Source organism: Linepithema humile, chromosome 2 (genome assembly GCF_040581485.1).
Source record: "Linepithema humile isolate Giens D197 chromosome 2, Lhum_UNIL_v1.0, whole genome shotgun sequence".
NCBI classification, from domain to species: Eukaryota; Metazoa; Arthropoda; class Insecta; order Hymenoptera; family Formicidae; genus Linepithema; species Linepithema humile.
Genome location: NC_090129.1, coordinates 8,402,097 through 8,427,993, shown reverse-complemented (window position 1 = coordinate 8,427,993; position 25,897 = coordinate 8,402,097). Strand labels below are relative to the sequence as shown.

The 25,897-nt window shown below is 37.0% G+C and overlaps 1 protein-coding gene and 1 long non-coding RNA gene across 4 annotated transcripts in view; one reads left to right on the top strand and one right to left on the bottom strand.

Moving 5' to 3' along the window:
- LOC105678865 (homeotic protein spalt-major-like) overlaps positions 1-12,638 on the bottom strand; it is a 145,266-nt gene extending 132,628 nt beyond the window's left edge. Inside the window, exons 1-2 of one of the 3 annotated variants that reach the window (XM_012378564.2) lie at positions 11,924-12,638; positions 11,588-11,636 (exon numbers count right to left, since the gene is read on the bottom strand). In XM_012378564.2, the coding sequence (XP_012233987.2) occupies positions 11,588-11,636; positions 11,924-12,064 (190 nt within the window). In that variant the 5' untranslated portion in view covers positions 12,065-12,638. The remainder of the gene's footprint in view (positions 1-11,587; positions 11,637-11,923) is intronic. The other 2 variants (XM_067348844.1, XM_067348847.1) reach the window with 2 other exon arrangements.
- A 191-nt stretch (positions 12,639-12,829) lies between these two features.
- Positions 12,830-25,897, top strand: part of LOC105678867 (uncharacterized) — a 55,076-nt gene continuing 42,008 nt past the window's right edge. Inside the window, exons 1-2 of the long non-coding RNA XR_010888359.1 lie at positions 12,830-13,533; positions 13,831-13,879. This is a non-coding gene — a long non-coding RNA (uncharacterized lncRNA). The remainder of the gene's footprint in view (positions 13,534-13,830; positions 13,880-25,897) is intronic.

Genomic DNA, 25,897 nt, shown 5'->3' with positions numbered 1-25,897 from the left:
TTGTGTCTTACAAATTTTGAAATATTCCATTTCTATTTTCTTGAGAATAATAAATTAGTGATTGATATGGAGAATAAAATAATCAATTTAACAATTGTATATAGATATGTAAAAGTAAGTGTGACTAATTTGTGTGTAAATTTGTAGCTTCTCGTATATTGTGATACCGTGTAATTATAAAAATAAGTATATATACTAATTATTATGCTACTGGTGTTCGATGCATGTGTACATCCACCAGTTATCGCAACACGATACGGGCCTCGTGACTAATAATGCAACGGTGGTTTGCGCTGTGCATAGCATATCCGCCACGCGCAAAAGTGTATTAGAATACGATGTTGGGGCCAAGTTAGGAATAAAAAAAGATGATGTCACCCTCTGCCGACCATATGTGACCTTCCAAAAATACGTAATGTTAATAGTAATTGATGGTCACGTTAGTGCGCCGTTTCCTAATTCGTGTCGTCCATGAAATATATCGAGTGTCCTATGTGGAAACGGCGGTACACCGACAGCTGTTACGCGCGCGCGAAGGGCGACGTTGACTTACAATTCACATCTGGTTTACTAAAGACGACGAGGTATTAGAAAAGCATTAGAAGTTAGTCAACATTCTTTTATGCATTTCGCACGTTCCTTCTATCGTAGCAGAGAGCGGCAAGCACACGAAAAATGAATAATTTTGAGATAATCGGCGGACATCGTAAAAAATGCGGTGCGATTAGAAAAAGTCGTATAAAATTTATGGCGTTATGTAGCACAATTTATATATGTCAGGAATTTAAAAACACGGATAACATATACAAAATATATAAGATATATTACAAATTATTCTAGGTTTGACTTTATCAAATATTAATTTGCAATATTTAAGTTATACATTTTTTTAAATAATTGATTTTTATAATATTGTTATCATTTCTTCGTCTCTTCATCAACATAACGTACATAAAGTTTCATTTGGTGCAAAGATTTGCTTTGCACCAAGTATGAATGAATTATTTACTTTCATTTATGTCGCTGCTGCAAAACGAAGTAATTTTGGTCTCGCGATTATTCCGCAATCAATAAAACGAGTTTACGCAGCGAATTAAAATGCCGAGCGCGTCTCCCACACATGCCGATGGAAACGTAAAAAAGGAAAAGAATATACTGACCCCTATAAGTGCTCACGCACCCATAAACATATATGCGCACGTGTGCGTTGACGTTGTTTGTATATTAACGCATTCAAATGCATGTGTATCTGCCTATTCGTATATGTATGTATTCAGGAGTAGATATTATACATCCCCATGAGAAGATGCGGGCGAGTGACAACCATATGCATTGCGTTGAATCCATAATATCGCAATATGTGAATGTCGACAAGATGGTCTTCGTCGATGTAAAAAAAAAGAGATTGAAAGCCTACGTCAACAGCTCTCATCCTTTTTTCTTTTTCAGCGATAGCTACAAGATTTACTCATGCACGAAACAGAGAAAAGTAGAATCACATCGTATCTCTCGCTCTTTATTACTAAATTATATTTGCTAATCGAACCAATATAAATCAAATTGCGAACATTCGCGTACCAAATGAGACTATAAATGTCAAAATATTGTGAATTGTAATTGTTATTGATTATTGGTTAAAAAATATTTAGCATTAAAACATATAACATTTATATTGCACACAATGATGTTACTGAATATAAAATATATATTGTTTATCGTTTATTTCGTATTATTTTGCTATACATATAGTACCTTGAATTATTGCTTGATGTTTTGTAAATAATGATATCTATGATAAAAGTAGAACGTATAAATTTTGAACGAATGCGTTATATATTCTCATAGGTCAAAGAGTAATTCAATGTTAGGCCCTGATATCCTGCGCGATATAGATCTTATAAATATAGATGATCTGATCATGAGCGTCAACCGAACGTAGCCGATTTCGGTTAGCATAAAAGGTGATTTTTAATAACCTAATTGTGACCTCACAGAAATTTAAAAATTGCCATTGTTTTTTGACCTTCAATGACTCGGCCAATCATCGTATAGATCTATGAACAATCGCTTCATGCATTTTAATTTTGACATTCATATTACTGAGATCACAGCGATTATTCTTTGCACTAAATATATTTTATTAACTTTAATTTATATTAATTTTAGTCCGTTAAATTAATTTAATTTTAATCTAGAAGCTTTCAACTTCTACTCGAATAATTGATTTAAATTGTGTTGCTATATATGTTTTGCATTATCTTTTTTAAAATACACTTTGGATATCAAGTTTTTAAATCTGTCTTGTTTGATATACCTTCTCGATATACTATTTATACTTTTATAAGATAAACTTGATTGTTATATGTCGTGTATATCTTTCCCTGGTGCCGTCAGTTTTCCTCGAGCGCGCACACTTCTATCCACCGTATATACGCACGCTTACCGTTAAAGAATCGTCGAATTAGCTTTGCTAATTTCGATGTAAATGTAACATAACTTCATCCATGGTTTCGCGCCTCAGCGCCATGGCGAGAAAGAGGCGGCCGCGCGCATATGAAGTGGGTGATAAAGGATCGCGGAAAAGGACAGACAGTAAGAGAGTTATATATGTCGCGTAAAAATCAATTTATCGGCGTCAGATCTCAGGCATTGTTCTCGGGCGCAGAGCGTTGGGAAGGTGGGCGGAAGGAGAAAACGGCGTGGAAATGTAAACGTGCGGTAAAAAAATATAAATGCATATATGTTGGCGCGAACACGAAGAAGCTAGGAGCGCTCGCGCGCTTGCCAAATCCGAGCACTTGCCACCCTGATTGATATCCTGGACACTCGCGCCACGGAAATGGTGAAAATAGCACAGCGTTCCCTCGTACCTCAAGCGGGATATGTATTTTCCACAATTAGTACCTATACCGATAAGTTACCTATACCGACACATTCTCATGTGCCTACTTGCGTGATGTCGAATGAACCTCTTACTCCGTTCCGTGTACACGCACACAGCCGTGCGCGTACCGCCTAACGCAATCATATATACGCCACATACACACCCTATATAAGTCGTGTCGAAGCTCGGACGGTTTACAAGTATAATGAGACTTGCGCGCCGCATAACATTACATCGGATGCTTGCTCGGGATATAAATTAACTGTTTACATGAACAATGCGAAATGGAGGAATCGGCGGATTGCCATTGTAGTTATAATATGTTGCGTAATATATACAAATTAATACGCAACGGAATATATTTATCATAAAACAGAGCTGTTTGTGAACTTTTGATAACTTTGTTGTTTTATTCAAATGTTGATTTCATTTGTTTAAATATTTCTTTTAACATCGTCGCCGAGATTTGATTATTAAAGTCCACTTTAGACGATCTATTCGCGGTAGAAATCTATTCAGAAATTTGTGTGTCGTATTGTAGAGAAAACATTTAAAATATACACATCTGTAAAATATATACTGTGTGTATTTTATATATATTCTAATTATTTAAATATATTCTCTATTATGTGAAATTATAAATAGATACCTGTTTCGAATTCTGTCACAAAGGGAGATAAAAATGCTACAAGTGACCATAAATCTGAACGTTTTGTTAAAAATACGTAACGGATGTTCATTTCTCGGTGGTAACTCCAGATCTGCATTCAGCTTGTCGGTTTACGATAAAACGCACCGTTCGATCAATGAGAATTCAACCGGCAGATTTTTTAACGGAAACGAGCTATGCTTTTGCGCTGTTTGTGTGTATCAATATCTGCACAGAATTCATGAAGTACACGCTGTGTGAAGGCACGTCAAAGCGCGTCTCGCAAAAAGCATCGATAGACCTTATCGTTTCAATCACCGATAACGCTCACGATAAAAAGATGCCGCGCTTCACTGAGCCGTCGAGAGCTCATATGGATAACATGAAAGAAAGATTGAGTTAAGTGGATTGGTCGAACGCGGCGCAGTGAGTGTTATGGTTTATGCTATAGATGTTTCCAAACACACACAGAAGGCTTTATAACGTAATTTTCGTTTCAATCTAATTACAGTATATTTTAGTGTTCTTAATAAGCTCTCTATTTTAAATTTTCACGTAAATTGCACAACAAATATATCGTTATTTGATAGGATAATAATCGATTTTACGTAGAATTTATTAATTTATGTAAACGTGTTAAAATATCCATTACTCTTTATCTAATTATTAATAGAAATTATCGTAACTATTTTAGTCCACCGAATATTATGCGTCCTTGTAATTAAAACTCCGCTCACGTAACAGACGCAAAATTTAGCAACATATCGCGTGTAGAATACCGGAATCCTAGCTAAATCGCGAAGACGCACGTTTCGAACTTCGATGAGTTTTAATAAAATGCCGTGGCGAATGTCGCACACAATAACCGTAAAGGCACCTTGCATACGAGCTCGAACGCAAGGGTGGCCTTACCCTCGGCGCACACGTGCCCGCCACCCCACGCGTGCCATTTCTATTTCACTGACGGGTACGGTGGCTGTGTGGCAGAGCGGGGGCAGCTTTAGCAAAAGGGGCGGTTCGAAAAGGGTGCCCTCGCGCGCGATCCTATGCAGAGAACTACTCTATACATATAACAGACCTCCGCACGTGGACATTCTCAGCTTACCGAGACAAATCCGCGATCCTGCATGCATAAAGTATTAAGCTGTTGGAAATTTATGAAAATGCACGTAATTTTTCCAAGTCGGCCTCCGAAACACCCCTTTCCCGCCTCGCTCGTCGCTTAAATCTCGCTTTATGAATGTTCCATGAAGAATCTACTAAATTAAACGTTTAATTCGTCACGAGAAATCGGCATACCTCGGCATTCATTCGTGCGAGAATTGTAATCGTATTAAAAAATTTGATGAGCGATGAGCAATACATTTCTTAATATTTTTGAAACATTATAGTTGATATGCAAAATTTATATTTTACATCGCATATTAATAATCGTACTTGTATCTGAAATATTATATACGCTACATGCAAGTAAGTTGTGTTTCATATTTGATAATCATCTAATAAGAGTTTTTAATAATACTGATAATATGTGTAAAAATGTAGTCACTGTCGCATGACACATAACGTTATAAATGCAGAACGAAGGGATTGACATCGGCGCAAAATCATGTGGACAAAGCGCTCGTGAAAAATGAGCATTATGCGATAAGTTTATTTGGAATACCTTATCGCGGCTGTAAGCGAGACGCCCCCAAACATATTTCATCCATCCGCTCACTCTCGGCCCCTCCATACTCACCCCAATATTGAAACAGGAGTCGGATCTTAGCTCGGGCCCCGGGGGACAAGCGTGGACGCGTTTATATTCGCACTCTCTCTCGAGCACCCTACTCTAAAACGGGTTTCGAAAAGGGTACCGGTATCACTTCGAAACCTCTTATCAAAATAATGGTTACATCTTCATAAATATTTGACCGTCCGTTTTATTGGAGGTCTGAGCGACTGTCGGCAGATCAGTATGGAAATGAGCGTGCGACAAGGGGATTCATGAGATTTCGAATATGCTCCGTGCGAATTAAAATTTTAAAACGTCAATCGGGTTTAATCGATAATTCGTTTCACTTCGTATTCATTCGTCAAAGCTCAGAAGTTCTCATTGTTCGTATTACTCGTGCAACTAATAAAAATCCGTCGACTATTTTTCTTAATAATCAAATTCTGAGTGTGATATATATTGGACGATCTACTTTAAGGTTTCGCTAGTCGATCGTTCCGAAAAAGAAAGAAAAACACGCTTTATTTTTAGATTAACATTCCTAAGCCATTCTTTCAACATAAATTAATATAATAGATAATAAAAACAGTTATTTATTAATATTGATAAAGTTAACATAAAAAACGTGTATGGCAAGAGCCATATATATTTTAAAATACGCGTATATAAGAAATATAATTAATATAGATTTTCATTTTTTAATTAATATAATTATTAGTTAACAAAGCAATTAATATAAATTTTAAAGTTGAGAATAACACTAAGATTTTCAAATTTAAAAAGCAATAGGTATAATGTTTGCATATTATAAACTCTTCGAATACATCGATAAGACTCATGTTGAAAAAATGGTAAAATAAAAATATTGTTATGTAATTCTTGACTCACCAAAATAGATGCAATATTTCATGGATCAAAAACTTACCTATAACATAAAGAAAAAAAGAGAAATTTATAAATAGAATGAAAAATATAATTATGTATTTTTATTTAAATAAAATTAATATATTGTCAATTTTTAGTTATTATATGGCCAATTAAATAGAAAATCATATAAATTCTAGTTTCTCGAGGCTTTTATTATTAAATCACAGGTAATCTGTCACTAAATCTAAACCGTAAATTACCGCTGAATGAATCATCTGTGAATTAATCTGACATGATCAATTATCTACCTCTTTTTTCTCTTCTTAATATTTCTAGTCAATAAAATTATTTTCTTTTGTTCGTATACTTTATTTTCTCCCATTTATAAGTGTACGATTTTATGTTTAATTTTAACTATAATATATTTCAAAAAAAAAAATCATTTATCTACGAGCAAATTAATATAATTTCTTGTAATAAGCTCATCGTTTCTATCTATCTGCCAGTGGCGTCCATCGAAGTATTTCTCACATAGCGCGGAACGGCGAAAGCGTAAAAGTCTCCGCAGCGATTTTTTGCCGTCACCGCTGGAGAGTTCTAGTAGAGCCGGAGAGCGTGAGTGCCGGGTGGAGAGCACGGTAAGTGCACGCGGGTGTGTAAACATTTCAAATTAGTATTCAGATGCGCAGCTGTTGACTGCTCGACGGTCGCTCGCTCGCTTTCGAGGGCTTCTGAGGCTTCGTTTAATTGTAAGAAGGCAGATGCCCTCCTCTTCCCTCTCCTTCGCCTCCCCCGCGGCAACCTTTCCCGCCGTCTCCTTCGCGACTCTTCCAGCTCTCCGGCTCCGCCACGAGCCGCCGTCGCTTTTCACTCGGACGGCCAGCCACTGGTCACCCTCGTGCACTTTTGACCCTACGGCTGACCGATCCTCATGTATGGTTTCTTCCGGCCTGACGTCTACACACCCGGAGAGAAATACGTGAGCACATGCGAAGTATTTTAGGAAAAACGTGAACATTGTTCACAAACAATGCGCAAAGTCGAAATGTTTCGTATTTGAAGTGTGGACTGTTAAGTTTTGCAAAAAAATCTCTCTTTGTTTCTTATGAATTATCATCTATCAATTTTTTTCAAACTGTAGGATCATGAAGCATAAATGCAATTCCAAAATAAAAATAAGAAAAAATAACTGATTTAATTATTGAAAAATTTTAATAAAATGAATACGCTGTGATCACGCTGGGAGAAAAATTTGATTTTATTATTTTTTGGGCGTATTCGACAAAAATTCCAGCATATAAGAGTGTTCAAACACGCAAAGATGTGCATAATAATAAAAGCAATAATTTTCGTCATAATTGCCTGCGATTAATAGAGAAGCGATTTCATCTCTCGATGACTGTGCAACAGCGTGGAATTAAAGTCGTGGTATAGTGACGAGAACATTATATGAATTGCGGATCAATCGAGTGGACAGGTTGCAATTACAATATTAAAATGAAATGAAAATGGGAACGTTTGATCGATTTTGGCCGATAGTCGGCAATCTGGTGATTCATAACCCATGTTTATATCAGTCAGACCAAATCTTGTTTGATGCAACGAGCGACAGACGAAAACGGCGAATGTTATAATCATCATGCATTCTCATACGGAAGTTTCTCTCATGTAACATGTGAAATCGAGACCACCTTAATCTTCAAATATATTATAATCTTATTATATATGAAAAATGTATTATATATTGCAACTGTCGATTTAATTAGAAATTTAAATGTTATAATTAATTTTTCCATAAATAAATGTTCATTTTGATAAAGTAAAACGTAGCTGAAAATTTCAACGTAAACTTCTATTATAATTTGAATAAAATTCTTTGTCACTCAGTGGAGCACAAATCCCGGACGATGAACTTAAATGAATGAAACTTAAATGAAACTTGAATTTTTGAAGAAGTTTAAATTCGATGAAAACCCATAACAAATTTATAGTGAACGATGACACTCAACAGATTCGTGTCCCTGTTATAGCGAATGTAGCAGTGTGTGGTCCGCGCGAAAGAACGGGCAGTGCGCGATCATTAATCTGTCAGGAATACCGTGTTATGACATTCTATAAACGATGTAAAATCTGATTAATCGCGGCCATACGGCGGCGCATCTTAAGTAAACGGTCGTTATTAACTTAATAAATTTGCTAGAAGCAATAAACCCTAGCCGAGTTTTCGACTTCATTTCGTCCTTGATTAGTTAAATATAGAGTCGGGGCTATATTTATCCAGTTATCCATCATGAAGTAGCTTACGCGGAGCAGTAAATTACAATGCCTGAAAAATAACATATGAAGGAAACCAGAGTAGTGTCGGAGCCCAATTTATAATTAGCTTTAAATCTGCATGGAGATAATCTTTACGTGTTACGCGTTTGAAAGAAAACAAGGCGCGAGGCGCGCGCGCGCGCACATTCGTACAATGCTGATTACATCATTGTTGCGATCAAAGTGAATAAGACAACTACACGCCTCCCATGTATTACAGAACGATTCTTGATATAGATACACGAGGAAAAAGCGACACATCAAACTTATCAGAGGATCTACCTTCAAAATATTACATAATGCTTTCTGAGGCGTCCTATGCACGCAGGTTAAATTATACGCAGTGTTGCAAAAGTGTAGACACAGTGGACGCGCCTACAGAAAACTAATTAACATATTAGTTATTTTTGTTCCATCTAATCGCGCAACATTTAGATAAGAATCCGATTTACCGAATGGGAGAAGGTTCTGAGATATTCGTCTTGCATTTTCGTTCTCTATCCTTTACGTCCACCGCCCGATAAAATCACCGGAAGATCATAGATCAAACACGTAAACGCACACCTTGTGTGTGGCTTGACGCCGTCTTGCCAGCTTATTATACATTCGTGATACGATAAGAGCTTACGGTAGTTACACCGCTAAGGGGTAGATATGCACTGTTATAAATGTCAGTATTATACAGAGCGCATCTCGAGAAATCTCGCAGGAGAATCCTTGAGGCTCGCTGCGTATACACGACATGTGTCAATTCTTGTTCCGCGGTTTAATAGCGATACATGAGCGACTTATCTGTAGCGGTTGTGAGTAATTGGGTGAGTGCGTAACGAAGCGTGACTACTTTATCAAGTGACGCATTGTCGGGCAATAAACATTATTAATGATAAGTAATGATACTTTAATGGTGGCGGATAAACCGGTAGTAACAGCAATAAATAATTTATTAGTCTAATTAATTTACCAAGTGTAATTATTAAATTACAGCTCGTATATAATTGTGGGAAATATGTTCAAATAATTTTTATGACATGTACAAAGCGCAAAAATTGATAGAATTATAAATGCAAATAAAATATAATTTGTTTTTAATTTTAAGTAAATAATTAATTTAATCAACAGCGTAAGATAAAGAAGTGAAAGAATTATGCAGATACTGTTATTGCGTCTATCGGATTTCTTTTAATTGTTTAACAATTGACATCGAGCAGCGCCAATTTAGCCGGCAGCAATGGAACATATTGCGCCAGGAGTAGGTGGAAAGGAGTCGGTTTAAGCCTGATCGTGGCTAGAGCGGAAAAGAAGCCACGGGTGGCGCAGACCGATAGCATCGAAACCGATCCTCTCATCCACCTCTTGAGTGAGGTAGTTCTCACTGTACCTAACGCATGCAGATCCCCGCATGCGACCAGAACAACTCTATGGCGCTAAACCAAGGCATTGTTGTTCCAGGTGCCATTACGGCAACCTGCTTATATACACGCACACTCTGCCTGTTGCAAAAGGTGAAAGCCATACGGAAGCGCTGGCTCGCGAATGGTAATGCAAATGAATGAGCGTTTCAGTTGCTTTATCATAAGTAGGACCGGTGGCGATAATCGTGTTGCGTAAATCAAATTCGAGAACGAGTAAAATATTACATAAATTTGTCGAGTGAAAAGACGAAAGTTTTTGCACACGTTGAACAAGTATTAAATAACGCATTATTTGTGTATAAAACACTGAATTAAATTTACTGTGAAGAAGAAATACATTTCTTTGTTTTATCTAAATTACATTATTAAAGAGATCTGGACTATTGGTTCGCGCGCGCGCTTCGATTTTCTCATAAAATTAACGCGGAACTGTAATGAAAATAATGCGGTATCGGTTGAGATCGGCTCACACGAGGCGGGACACATGATATTCTTCTTCCCGTTCTCATAAAGCCGGATATTCTGATGGGAATGCCGAGGTAGAACGTGACAGGAAAGGGGTCCACCGCAGCTATCATAATACCGAGACACTCGGAAACATGGATCTCGCGTTCATATCGTGTCATCTATGGCATCCTCAAGCTGATTGGTCAGATCTGGTTACCAGTCGAACCAGTACAATACAGTTGTGTTTTACGCAAATTACAGTGCAAAATATAAAATAATTAAAAACAATTTAAATAAATTTTTTAAAACAAAGTCGATAGCGTTTCAATCTTTAGTCTCCGTATTATTTTAACGCAAAAAAAAGCGTTTATATATGTATGATATTAAGTTTATCCAATTTTCCTTTACAATCATTGCAGTTAATAATAATTTTAAAAAATTTAGGATTACATTATCTTAAAAATTCGCATATTAAGATAAAGATAATAAAAAACAAAAATAAAGATTTTGTGTTACGAAACTTCCTGCAGTATTGTAATACATAATTTCCGACTTTAAAAAATATGAATTTAAGGCGGTTTGGAAATAAACTCTTCAATGGGAGGTGGAGCTTTCGAGGCAGAACAAGTACCGCCTTATGTCCAGTCTTATTCTGTTCCTGATGCGATCGGCACGGTTACGTAGCTCACATACGCTATTAACGCCGCGGTTGCGTTGCGGTTAAAGACGCGTGTATGCGCGCAGGAAGTTACTTATCTCGCCTTCACCCGATGCTGGCACCTCAGTGATATATTATTTAAGAACGTTATGCTAATACGTTTAAGCGAACATTACATCTGGTTAAGAATGGGAAAGAAGATAGAAGCTAGTACGAAATAAAGAACGTCGACCGAACATTTATTTCTTGCTACTATATCTCCTTATCGAATCAATTCTAACCTACTCATTTTAAAATAACAGATCTAGAAAATAATGTAATTTTTATATTTATTTATAATATTCGTGTTTACAAACCAAAATATATAACACGTGCAGTAAAGAATAAATTTATTAAAAAATAATGAATAGTTTTTTCTTCCTTAGAAATTAATGCCTGCACAATTTCAAATACTTCGAAAATGCATGGAAATAAGAATATTAAATTAATATTATATTAATTAATATTAAATTAATATTATATTATATTATATGATTTGTGTGTGAGTATTGTATTGTAATAAAGATATATATTTTACATTATTTGCCAATCCATTATTTTAATAATATTGAAATAAAAACAAATTGAACTTACTCACCGGTACGATGCGCAGCAGCGGAGTTCTTTTGTTGATCTGCAAAGTTGATCTATAAAATACGAAAGTAAATCCAAAGATTAGAGCTGTTTAAAATAATTATTTGACAAATAATTGCGCATACTTAACTTTTTACTCATTACATTTACACAAAATATTTAATAAAAGAAGTATATATTTATCGAAAAAAATGTACAATGTTTAAAATGATATATATGTTAAAAGATCTAATAATCATTATAAATCTTTTACTGAACATTTCAAATTTTAGTAAATAAGTGCGTTACATTGCGTAAAATTCTATGTGCAAATAATAGGTAATAAATAAACGATGATTACCTTAAAGTTGCTCCGCCGATGCCCGATGCTCGTCCTCCTGAGCCTCCTCCTCCTCTCAGCATGGAACAATTCACTCGCGAAAATCCGATTATTATTATCGCGCGTTATTTTATACGGCACACCCGACGCGTACTTTATCATTAGGACAAAGATAAATCTCGAATATGATTACACGGATACGTTCGACACCAACAGAAACGACGAAAGAAAAGGAAAGGGATCGAAAGGATTAGTAATTACTTTTTGCGCGCTGGTATCATTACAACTATGATGGGTTTCAACGCAATACGTTTTCTATATTCTCTTTATTCGATAAATATTATGCGCAATTGCGCTTTACGACATTTAAAATATTTTAGTATTGTATTGTGCAAATATGTGAATATATATGTAAAGTTAAAATACAGAATAAATAATCGCAGAATAAAATATTCGAATCATTAAACGCGAAAGATATTTAATAAGACAATTTTTCAATTGATTGTTGCGTATAGAAAATAATATCTTATCGCGATAATAATCTTAAAAAATAATTATCACAAAGAGAGAAGTTAAAGGTATGATACAAAATTAGTGGAGATAGTAAAAATTGTACAAAGACAACATGCCGAGAGCGAACCACGTCTACCACGTACGAGTGTCGCCGTGCGAATCACAAGGGGGCAGTAAATATATCAAGGACAAAGTCTATTTGAAGGAATGCGGGAAGCGAAGAACAACCACGTGCGTGCGCCGATACATACCGCAAGAGAGAGTGAGAGCTCTAATATTAAGAATTTCGAGCTCGAGTTGCGGCGTTTGGTGGGGGTTGTTTACATCGCTCGTCGTAGCCTACGCGTGATCTATATCCCCTTTCTCTCTTAGTGTTAGTTGTTTCTCACTTTTCACATTCCTTCAAATCGGAAACGGTTCGACTTTACCCTTGATATATTTACTGCCCTCTTATGATTCGCACGGCGACACTCGTACGTGGTAGACGTAGTTCGCTCTCGCTTCGACTCGGCGTATTAACCTTATACAATTTTTACTATCTCAATTACTAATTCCGTACCACATCTTTAACTTCTTTCTTCGTGATAATTATTTTTTAAGATTATTATCGCGATAAGATAACATTATTCTATACGCAACAATCAATTAAAAACTGTCCTATTAATTAACTTTCGCGTTTAATGATTCGAATATTTTTTCGACTATGTATTCTGTATTTTAACTTTAGATATATATTCACATATTTGCACAATACAATATTCAAATATTTTAAATGTCGTAAAGCGCAATTGCGCATAATATTCATCTAGTAAAGAGAATATAGAAAAAGTATTGTGCTGAAACCTATTATAGTTGTAATGATACTAGCGCGTAAAAAGTAATTACTTACTAATCCTTTCGATTCTTTTCCTTTTCTTTCGTCGTTTCTGTTGGTGTCGAACGTATCCGTGTAATCATATTCGAGATTTATCTTTGTCCTAATGACAAAGTACGCGTCGGGTGTGTCGTATAAAATAACGCGCGATAATAATAATCGGATTTTCGCGAGTGAATCGTCCTATGCTGAGAGGAGGAGGAGGCTCAGGACGAGCATCGAGCATCGGCGGAGCAACTTTAAGGTAATTATCGTTTATCTATTACCTATTATTTGCAAAATGTTGCACATAGAATTTTACGCAATGTAACGCACTTATTTACTAAAATTAAAAATATTCAGTAAAAGATTTATAAAATTATTATAGATCTTTCAACATATTTATCATTTTAAACATTATACATTTTTTTTATAAATATATACTTCTTTTATTAAATATTTTGTATAAATGTAATGAGTAAAAAGTTAAGTATGCGCAATTATTTGTCAAATAATTATTTTAAACAGCTCTAATCTTTGGATTTACTTTCGTATTTTACAGATCAACTTTGCAGATCAGCAGAACAACTCCGCTGCAGCGCATCGTATCGGTGAGTCCAATTTGTTTTTATTGCAACATTATTGAGATATGGCTTAATTAATCCCATGGTCGAGCACGGATTTCGAAACAATGTTGATATTGATCACGAGATAATGGTCGATCATCAATACAAATATCAGGCGCAAATAGCGGAAACTGAGCTGAGCTCTGCGCTAAGCGCCTTGCGAATAACGCCGTCACTCTCATTGTAAGACAAAGCTAAAAAATTGTTTGCTTATCGACACTATAAATAATATTATTTTGCAATTAAGCGGGAATAGCTCTGAAATCTTGTTCTTATGGACAGATAGAAATTTTTCCTTATGATTATTTGCAATTCATATCTTAATAAAGATAATTCAGCATGCGCGTATCACAGATATTACAGATAGTACAGGATGGCAAGATATTTATACAATACATGCATAATAGTCAAGCGTCCTCGTAAAATTTCCGCACGACCAATTGTGTTGAGAGATACAGACAAGGAGATGAGAGTCTCAGTAACTTTCGGTTATATTCAAGAGAATTTATTGCCTCATTTATCGAGCCGGCCATTCGTCGCACGTTTTACTTGACGGTTACGCTCGAGAGGCGTCCGGCGATCGCGCCTCTCCGAGAGAACCGAGTCCTTAATAAGCGAACTTCCTGGAACGCGATGAAAAATATGTTTTTGCAGGCACGCACGATACGTGTCGCGATTTTATTAAACCCGCCGCTTACTGACGCTGACGCGCATCTACCTCCGTTGAAAAGCATAATAGCAACGCATTCATATATTTCTATACGATTGTCAATAATATTGCGTAATAAATATTCTATTATTCGTCTTATAAAATTATTTAAAAGAAAGGGAGAAAAACAGAGACATTTATTAAGAATGTAAAATCCTTAAAGTTGCACTTTTTTAAGAGTCATTTTCTACATGCATTATTTTGTAAAGTTTGAAGTGAAAAATATTTAATCTTTTTTGCTTATATTACTAAGAGTAAAACATAAACCATAAATTTATATATCACTGATAATGTTTCTCATTAATTATTTATTATTGTAACTAAAATTATTTTTTATTTCTCATGCATTCCCACGCTACAAACTCATATGAATAATGCTTTTGGTTCTAATGCGTTCGCATGGACACAGCGTTATAAGTTCTTATAATTGTGAATAATGCTCTTGCTCGATACGCTCACATGAACGTATTATAAAGCGTAGCGAGGTCAAAGCAAGCATTCTGTAAAAGCGGTCAAATCGCTCGCTTCCGCTGAATCTTTGGAGAGACGACAGGTCAGCGGATAAGGTGGGGCCGTCGTTTATGAACCTGCTGCACCTTCGCGCATCTAGTCGATGTACATGCACCTGACAGTTCAATTTTCAAATCGATTTGCATACGTTGAATAATTAATTTTTCGATTACGCTAAGCGAAATTGTTTTTCCGAACTTTCTGGCAAATAAAAACGAAAAAAATACACTGCAAAATATCTTATCTAAATTTAATCAATAAAAGATTATTATTTGCGCTAATTTCAACGCAAGTCGGCAAAACAGCGTATTATTTTTCGCGGTCGGTGGCAATGGTATTCGCTAAAGCGAAATAAGAAATTCATCGGAGGCTCTCTAAGTAAGGCTCGCGAAGAGAGGCATAAAAGACGTTGCCCAAAGTGGAATGAGCAGCTGGGCTGCCTCTGGGGCGCAGAGGGCAGCGAGTTACGTTGAACCGCGATAAAATTCGAGACTGCACGTGCTCGCACAAATCGAGCCACGATCCTCTCTCTAATTCATATTCCTGCACCTGACTGACCTCTTATTCTTCTGCGGATCTCATTTAACACCCCCGCGGGCAAGCGGTCTCTCCGCCGACGCGGTCATCACCTGCCCCGCTCGCGCCCGTAACGTGCTTTCTTTCTTTTCGGGGGCACGTGCCCTCCGTCTCGATTTTATAGGTGAGCCGCTAATTTCACCTTGAATATTATTAATACCGGTGTCATTCGACCGAGCTATACAGGTGGTTTCGGCTTATTTTTGGACGATGTCCTAATCGTAGACATGTGTCTCCGTCTACGTGTTCAAATTACCTGCTGCGCATTATAACTTTTCCTCCAAGAAATTATGATAATCGACAGATCATAGATGTCACGTTTCTATTGCGTTAAAACGTAGAATTTTATACAAGATGCAGTAACAGAAAAAATTAATATCAAATTCTAATTAAATTCATAATTATACCACGTAACACATGATTATTATGCAAAATCGGCAAAAACCGTTTCGCGGAAATAAACGCGTATCGCACTCGGCAGACGGTTTGCTTGGAATAAATTGTCGACATTGCTTGAGGTGAAATGCAGAGCGTATACAATGCTACGCTATCTCTTTTTAAATAATTACCGGTTAAAAGTGACTGAGTCTTATTTTAACGCGCATAATTGGACGGTTTTAATTCACTTGCATTTATCTGATATGTCAGCTGCGTGTTGCGTAACACCGCTCTCCAATTATGATGCTGTAGATTAGCTTTATTTTGTGTTTATACGATTACAGAAAAAAAAACCCCTCTCCAGTGTGGAACCGTAGCGAGTTAATAGGCCGAGCATAAATCGTATGCGCATTTTAGAGACTCACTTCACATACGGATGCACGCAACGACCTGCCTACTCCCATTTCCGGATATGTCACATTTCACGCTGTTGACTTTCAAAATACGTTAAAAATGTCCGGCTAATTAATAATCATGCGAAATACCCAGAACACCGATATCCACTTATTCAGCCTATCCCTGTTTCTTTTTTTTTACACCTTCCTGTACATTCTCTCGACAGGTATGCCGACAATTTAGCTACTTAAAAATTTCGCAGCAGTCGTAGCGTACTCTACGCAGAACAGGTGAAGTCGTACACGCTAAACAGGAAGTGACTTCTTGGACCCTTGCGAATGAGATTATTTGCATACTATCAATGCGTGATTTTCATGGAAACGAAAATTCCTTTTCATGGAAATGAAAAATCAGAGTTATTTTAGTTCATAGAAGAAATTAATTTTCTAAGTATTATTTATATTTAAAATAAAATTGTATTGCTTTTGAAATATTTTTTATAATTATTTTAAACTAATTATACTTGTTAGGGATCACTAAAGAGCAAGTTATAACAAAGAAGACGTACGTATAATATGAAATCCGATTGCGACGTTAATGACAAAAAATTTTCAAAGCGCTCGATTTGGCCGGAAGATTCGGCGTGTCGCGGATGTACGGTTCTATGAAACAGTATAGACAAGACAATAGGAAACATCGCATTAAAGAAGGCAAGTGGTAGAAGTACAATGACTGCGACACGGTTTATGCATTAGATCCACATGTTCTTCATTAACGACAATAAGACGGACTACCGGAAACGATTCCGTTTCCTTTGAAGAAAAATTCCGTGTCATTGTCTGATAAACAACAAGTTATGAAAGACGTAAACTTGAGCAATCAATAACGAAATATTTTTATCGTGCTAACGCTATATCGATGGCAGTAATATTATGATAAATTATATTAATACCTTTAACATTACAATGTAATTTCTAATTATTTCTTAAAATATATAATAAAACTTGAAAGTAAAGCTTCATGATATTAAAGAAAAATTAGAAAATGATTAAAACTATACTTATAATTCATGAACACAATTTATATTATCCAAAAATATTCAAATTTTAGCCTAAAAATAAAAAAAGTATATATTTAATAAGATTGCATTAATGTCGATAAGTAATCTCGTTCTTAAATTTTTCGGCGATGGAAAGAAATGACGATCGTTTGTTTTTTGGTTCACGCGCGTTATCGATCATGACGTGTAATGTTACCGTGATATTAAAACCATAAATAAGACAGTTTTCCTGTATACGGAGCGGAAGCATGAAGCGCATATGCTGAATGGAAGGCCGGAATTGACAAAGTGCTTCGTACGTATCATCCGATATTGGTCACACGAAAAGGAGAACAGTAAAAAGAATCGCGCAGAAGGAATGGCCAGCAATCTTGATATAAGTAATGCATTTCTTTTATATCTCTGCGAGATAAAGAATAATGGATGGGGATAGGTCACGCCGCGTGGATAATATGATATCCGGCACTTTCGCGAGGAGTTTGCGGGGATGACGATAATAATAATCCAGTGGACCGTCCGAGCCGCGAGAATGTACGGCCTTAGCAAGTTTTCGAAATTGAAGGATCGACCAATGCAATAAAGATTTTTATCGTCGCTGGATGAACGCTGGCAGTATCGCGTCGATCTTCGTAATAAAATATCGCCGAATCGTTTGTCAACAAGAATACAATTATTTGCTATTAAATTTTAATTCAATTCGCAGTGATAGTATATTTACAATTATGTTTTGTAAAATGTAAATTTTACATTTCATAAATTTATCTAAAATTACTATTGTTATAACGTTTATCGAGCGATTTGGTAATAATATTAGATTTTTTAATGCATTTAGTGCATCTCTGTTATTTCTAAAATAATATGCTAATGCTTAATAATTATTTTAATTATACAAATATCATAAATAATATATCCATTAAGATTGATAGAAAAACATCTGCCGTTCTAAATAGCAGTTGCATTAGAAATAGTGATAATTATTTTTAATGAGGACATATTGATATAAAGAATCAGCATTGCCGTGCAAGTAATTAAAAGGGGTATCTAGAAATGAGTCACAGAATATTCTCGAACCAAGAGAGGGTTACATATAATTCCTATTTAGAAACATATAACATGGAGATGTCACCAGAAGATTAGTTTACACTCATTTCTTTTGCCGCATAATTAATTGGACGTGGTGTGCATACTGGAATTATCTGTAGCTTGTATCACCGTAAGGAAGAGCAGATGCGAATTTCAAATTGGATGCGCTGCTAGAAATTTGATGATACATGTTACGTACCTATATGATAATGAGATGAAGAAAAACAATGCAAACTGAAGCCGCAGATTATTTGAAAATGTATACGTGATATGATAAAACGAAAATAAGCAATATTTATAATGTCTTACAATAGGAATATTTTTTAACAAATTTATGAATCAGTCCAACTTGGTTATTTTATAAAAGATTATTATTTTTTATCTCACGCATGCAAAACAAATAATTGCAATAATTACCGATGCTAATAAGACGCGCGACTGTTGCGTAATTTTGAAATATGTTGTCTCTCTCACGAATTCATCTTTCATACGGTATAAGCTAGAGACGCAGAGAATTGACATATGATGGGCTTTACGCCAATATCACCCTAGATTTGATAGAGTACTTGGGGAGATTCGCTTAGATTCTACGTTCCAGAACCCGTCCGATGGCTTGACCACCGTCCACCGTGCTTGCTCGCCCCTGAATAAAGCGGCTTTCTTCTTCCCCGTGCGCGCTTCTTATCGAAGAAATATCATTTTATTTCATTTATGGCCCGAACGTCAAAAGGGGATTCCGCCTTCTATATTTTTACGGGGATTTTGGAACGCAATCATATATTTTGCGGTGATTTGCTCGTCTATCAATATCTCTCGGTGCTTATATATCCCAAACAAAAGCTAAAATATCTGGAATAATTAGATAATGAATAATTGTCATAGATGTTATTATTGGTCCTTTGCTTTTCAAGCAATCAATATGATAATGACATTTTGAGATTATACATCAATTATTGATAACAGCTAATAATATCTTATTAATATAATTATTTAAAATATTCTAATAAAGCTTACTTTTTAAATGATTTATAATTCGTGACAAATTCAAAATAATTTTATGTGCCGCGTATTATAGAAAATAATTTAAAAATTAATTAATGTATTGTTAAAAATTAATTTTGACACACAACATCCATTTTTCTTCTATATATATCTTGAGTATAAATACGAGAACTTTGCATATTACAATTACGAGTTGACAGAATAAACATCTATTTGATTATTAATATCTTCTCGCGCAATAAAAACAATTACATGCTTCAACTTTGCCAATATGTGAAGATTGCTCGAAATTCAAGTGGACAATCGAAGAAGTTCGATCATGATCGATCGAGGGATTGACGAAAGATGATGTAAATCAAACGGCCCAAATACCAGGTTGGTATTGGCGCGATATCGATCGCCGTTCCATGTGATTTTATCGTGCATTCAGCCTCGTATTGACTGAAATAGGAACATATCGACTTTTATAGGAATTCCGTCGTCGTCGCATGAAGTACCCCCCTTCCCCGCTTTCCCTCTCGCGCATGAACGGAGAAACGTCAAAATTGATATTCTTCGCTCGCCTCGAGAACTGGCGCGCATAAACCCAGAATCCGATATTTCACGTGCCATATTTTCCCAACCTACTATCACTAACACCGATTCCATACGTGCGTGGCACACTGGCGAGGTGCACACCGACACATCGAATGTGCATCGCGTTCTTTCTCCGCGCCGTGATCCGTGCCGGATAGAACGTGCGAGTTTGGAAGCTATATCCACGATGGGATGTTACGCCAGAGGCGCTCACGTACCGCATGCGATTTCTTATTTGTCACTCGCAAGCGTATACAAATCTTACCACGATTTGTCATATCTCCGGAAGGGTGTAATAATCTAAAACGCATATGGCTGAGTATTGTTATACGTATGTGTAATCCAAATTAGTAGAAGAAATCTCACGCGTAGCGCCAAAATTCTAAACTACAAATTGTTTTGAAATGTAAATGCAATTGATGCAAAATAATTATTTCTATGGTTCAACTTTTCCGAAAATAATTGATATAATGAAAGAAATAGAACTTACTTATATAACGTGCGTTTTAATTGCAACAAGAGCAAGCACTCGTGGTATTATAATATTACATAATTCTAGAATTTAAATGATAGAAAAAAGTGATAAGGAAAGATTTGTTACGTCGACTTTTAAGGAGTTTCGCGCTGGGCTCGGCTTAAATCGAGTCGACTCCTCGTTAAATCGAAGCTGGCCGATCGAAGTCGACGCTCTCGCCGCTAACGTGCACGTAGAGCGGCATATCCGCGACGCGACAGGGAAATATCGCGCGAGCAGCAAAGCTCCACCACGTGCATTTCCACTCGGCCCGATTAGGTCAAATCGTTTGTAATGCCCGATCCCGACCGGCCTCATTCCGCATTCTGCGAAGTGCACACTTTCGATATTTCTCGGTTGCCGCAAACCACCGTCGATTGAGCACCCCTCTTGAGCCTTGCCGAAAATCAGTTTCGTATCGTATTCGGCTATCCCTCCTAAATCCGGCAGGCATAGGTGGGCGAGTTAGCCCGCCCTGAGAATGCCAGCTGAGCTGCCGGCGTCTTATTGATGTCTTTTGGGGAGAACTTTGAGAGGTTGTTTCCACGACGGACTATAAAGTGACACTTCCCGTTTGCAAACGTAAACTTGTTCGCGGTTGATAGAGCGAATATTACGAGGTACGCGCATATCCCGGCCGCGGGGCGGAGCGGCGGAAGGGGAAGGGAAAGATAGGGAACGCGAGGAAGGAAGATGAAGGATGCAAGGAGGGAGACGGCGAGTGGATATGCGGGCTTTACCCATGGGAGTATTACGGATTCAAGGTGAGTAGAGGTCTCACGGAGTAACCCGAGACATCAGCGGCGTAATATTTCCATATTCTGATATCGAATAAATGGATCGTCGCCGCGCGCACGACGCAGGCATAAATTCTCGGCAGACCTATCATGCATCACGGACCGGCAGAAAGTCCCCGCTGCGGCTCTACGGCTATCGTAGGAGGTGTGTGTAGTGAGTGCCGTCTTTTTCCGTGCATTCGTTTCTTGCGTACTTGTCATTCGTACTCTTTCACGTGGACAATCGAATGATTGATGCTCGGCTCACCGCGCTATTTCCATGTTCTGAGAATCGAGTTCTTTAAACGCATGCGACATTTAATCAATAATAAGGATAATTAGAAATTTTAATATTTATATAAAGATTCGTACGAATCATGTTATATTAATATATATTTTTTCTATCACTATATTTATCAGTTATCGAAGAAAACGACATTGGTTAATATTTTCCTGTTAATAAATGTCTATGAAATACTCGAAATTCTTATTATAATTAATATTATTAATAGATATTAATTATTCGCAGTATCCGTAGCACACACCAGAATGCGCTCAATCGGATCGCAAGCGAACAAGGCTTCGCGGTTTTGTCTTGTTTTTCACTGACTTTTTCTCTCCATTAAGTTTTGTTGCCTTGCAAAGAGAGACTTGCGCTTCTCTTTCACTAGTTTTTTACCCGGCATTTCGATCTCCGTCTCCTCTCCCACCCCACCGTCTCTCTTTCTTCCACTCTTTTTCTCTCTTTGTTCCCGTCTTGAGGTTTCTATCTTTTCCTCAGAGCGTGCGAGCATTCCAGCTCTTAGCCACGTAGCGTGCATACTTACATGGCTTATGTCCAGTTGGCCACGATGTGTTTAACATGTCGCTCTCTGTTACCGGCCAGGCAATTCCCCGTGCTTGTGCGCGACCCACGACCGGATCGGACTTCCTTTAACGTAATGAGATAAGATTTCCAGCCGAACAATGCAGTAGGCTGAAGCCACCTCACGATTCATTAAACTAAATGTTTAATTTGTACAGGCTCTTACTTTTTAGGATCGCAGAATCGCTTTAAAATTGTATTCCATGAAATTCTTTGCTCATTCAACGTAGATAGAAATTATTTCTATCGATATTACACATCTTACTGCAATATTTTGCACTGATTTGTAAAGCATTTATGTTCAGTATGGTATACATTTAATTTTCCATATATAATTAAAATCGACATAGCAAGTGTAACAGTCGTTGCTTTAAAAATAAACAACTCATACACGTAATTATTTGATAATCATTTTACGGCAAACGACCTGACAAAATATTTTTCTACTATTATCTTCTCAATTTATTTTAATATTATGTACAATCGTGTAATGAATAGATTTTCGAAATTGTTTTCAAATTTCCAATAATTCTAATGAACGCACGATTTATGCATTAACGTCAACGGCAGAACCGATCAATCGAGAAACGGGTCAACGCGACTGAATTCGCGTACGCAGCAAGAAAAAGCGTGTGGAAAGGGAAGCTGGCACTGCGGCCTTGTCTTCCAGGCCCAGGTCGAATGTGTCAACCATACGAACGTGCGACAAGTAACCAGGATCGTTGCCAACGCCCCAGACCGACTGGCCGGACGTCTCGAACCACCAGCCTAGCGTATCGTCATGGGCACAACGTCGTAAACATCGCGCGTCGCGACTTGTAAATTCACCTGTGGCGTTTTAATGGTCTACCAACGCGCGTGTATTAGTTTCAGAGGCATTAATAACACCACGGTGAAAGGCTATCGCCGATTAATTAGTCACTTAGGGTTTGGATCTCTTCAGCTCTTTCACAGAGTTCTCAGATATACTCGATAGAGTAGCACAAATCAATATTTATGAAAAATCTAAACTTTTATAAACTATTTAAATATATCGTAGAAAATTTCCTTTTTTTTTATCGCAAAAAGAAAAAATGTCTACATCTGATAGATAGAGTCTAAAAAATCAAATGCTCTTTTTAATAACAGATTCATTGAATAATTTGAATAATTTAATTTTTCTTTGACAAAAATGTCGAAGGAGGTCATCATTTGTCGCAACTTTAAAACTTTTAATATTATTTTTGTAAATAATCTTCAAATTAAAATTCCATTAAAGATCACTTGAAATCAGCTGTAATATTAATTTTCTTATCCATTAAAGATGCTGAAGTTTTGTAAAAACTCTTTATCAATTATTTATAATTTGTAAATTATTGATGCTTCGATATTTTTGCCAAAGAAAAGTTGGTCAAAGAAATGTATCTTGTGTATTGACTTTACATTCTGCTCGCGGACTTTTGTTTGTACTTTTTACATCGTTAATAACAGGCAAGGTTCGAGTTATCTCATTGTGGCGGGCGGAAAAATTTATCTGGATGAGATAATTGGATGATAACTCACGGTCAGAGTCATGAACTCTAACAGGACAGGTGAAATTAATCCGGAGATTATCCAGGAACGTTTATATTCGCCCGACGCGACGCGCCGGGTGTCTACGACGACGCACAGGTCTCGAGCCTAATTCGTGTCTTCCTTCGCAACTTATAATTCAAGCTCGCAGACTGGAACCAAACTGAACAGAACTACGCTAACTTGCACAACGGTAATTATACACTCCATCCAGCCCCGTTCCCGCATTGTACCTGTCTTCCCTGCCTGCCTCTGTAGCCCTTAAATTTCGCTTTATTTATGTCTCGTCTGACGTTCTTCGCGTTCGCTCCAACCAGTTCTGGAATTAATCTCGCAAAAACGCATATGTTTATGTTAATTCGTCTCGAATGCATCTAATCGGTATTTCGAGCAATTAATCCTTCAAAATCTGCATTTCTTCGAAAATAGAATTCATTTATCGTGAGCATTATTCCATATCAATTTTCTATATAACGTCTAGTAAAATAAATATTTAATCTAATAATACGCGGGAGTGTGTTGCTACAAATGCGCGTAAATTCAAATAAACTATTATATTGCAGTCTGCATAATGAGAGCTTTAATGAACACGTACTTTAATTTAGTAGATTTGTTTTCGCGCTTTCACATTCACCGTAAAACGCGCAGAGCAAATAGTGACGTTGCATGATTTTCGAATTTCGTTTTGTCAAATACGTAGCGTTTATGGGGTTCGCGAGTGCCTGGCAGATAAACGTCGCGTGTTAACAAGCATTTAGACCGTTGCTGTCGCTTTGTCAGGTTGCAGACGTATCTTTTTCAGCGCGCACCCGCGTTCCATTTTAAGCCTCAACAATGCTGACGCGGCGCTGCGAAATTTACTGTATCTGGCGCCACTTCTATATTTACGATGGATACCGAGAAAGAGGAGATATCTACGTGATTTAGCAGATAGACGAATAGAAGCGGCAGCGCGTCTCCGGCATACCCAGTCCGACGCTCCTTCCGCTTTTCATTCCAGCCCATGCGCTTCTCTCTGTCTGCGACCGTATTCAAATTAAAACGCGAATCCTAGCTGACGAACGTGCATCGCGCACGACATTCACGCATGCCACTTTGCGGTCACGCTTAATAACTCGAAAATTAATCCCGTCGCCCGAGTCGCGAAATATTACTGCCACTGAAATGAGATATGCTTTATGCGTTTTCCTCTTTGACGACACACCGATTTAACATGATATCTGCTAAATTTGACTACTACATAATCGTAATTAAATGTTTAAATTAATGTACGATGTATCGTAATTAATTGCTTACTATAAATAATTAGACTTGCATCAATTTGAAAGCATAAATCAGCGCGATTTATACCGACAAATATCTAAATTTTTCATTACATATTTAAAAACATAATGCAGAATTATTGAAATTATATATATAAGTTGCAGTCGCTAATCAGTAATTACATCAGTCGCGTTAATTGTTTTCGCAGGAAGCTATCTGTTTCCAAATATTCCTGGCGAAAAAGATGACGGGAGAAACACGGGCCGACTTGCGTGTGAGCGGTACACAATAGCGTTATGTAAAGCAGTTAGTAATTTAAATTGCGAAATAGTATATGCGACCAAGACGGTTCGCACAAATCGTTGATGAGAGCGCGCTCGTACACGAAGATGGAAATTGCTATGCAGGACGCGCAGGAGCAGCGTAACGGTAAGGCTCCGTTCGCGAACGATCGCTGGTGTCATTGTGCCGCCACAATGCAAGGTTATTCATCTTAAATTCTTACGGCGACATCAATCCTATCGTTCGATAGAAATCTCCCCTCTTTCAAGAGAGTGTTTTCAGCTTCATTAGAAAGACGTGTCCCATGAATATGCGCGATACATGAGCTGATCAAGTTGCCATATCTCGTCGTCGTTATCCGCGCAGACAATTTTCTTTGTAAAACCTTTCACCAGCATTACGCGCATCCTGATGCGTTAATCTCTTTAAGTACTACTTACGACGCTTAAGTAATTTGTCACG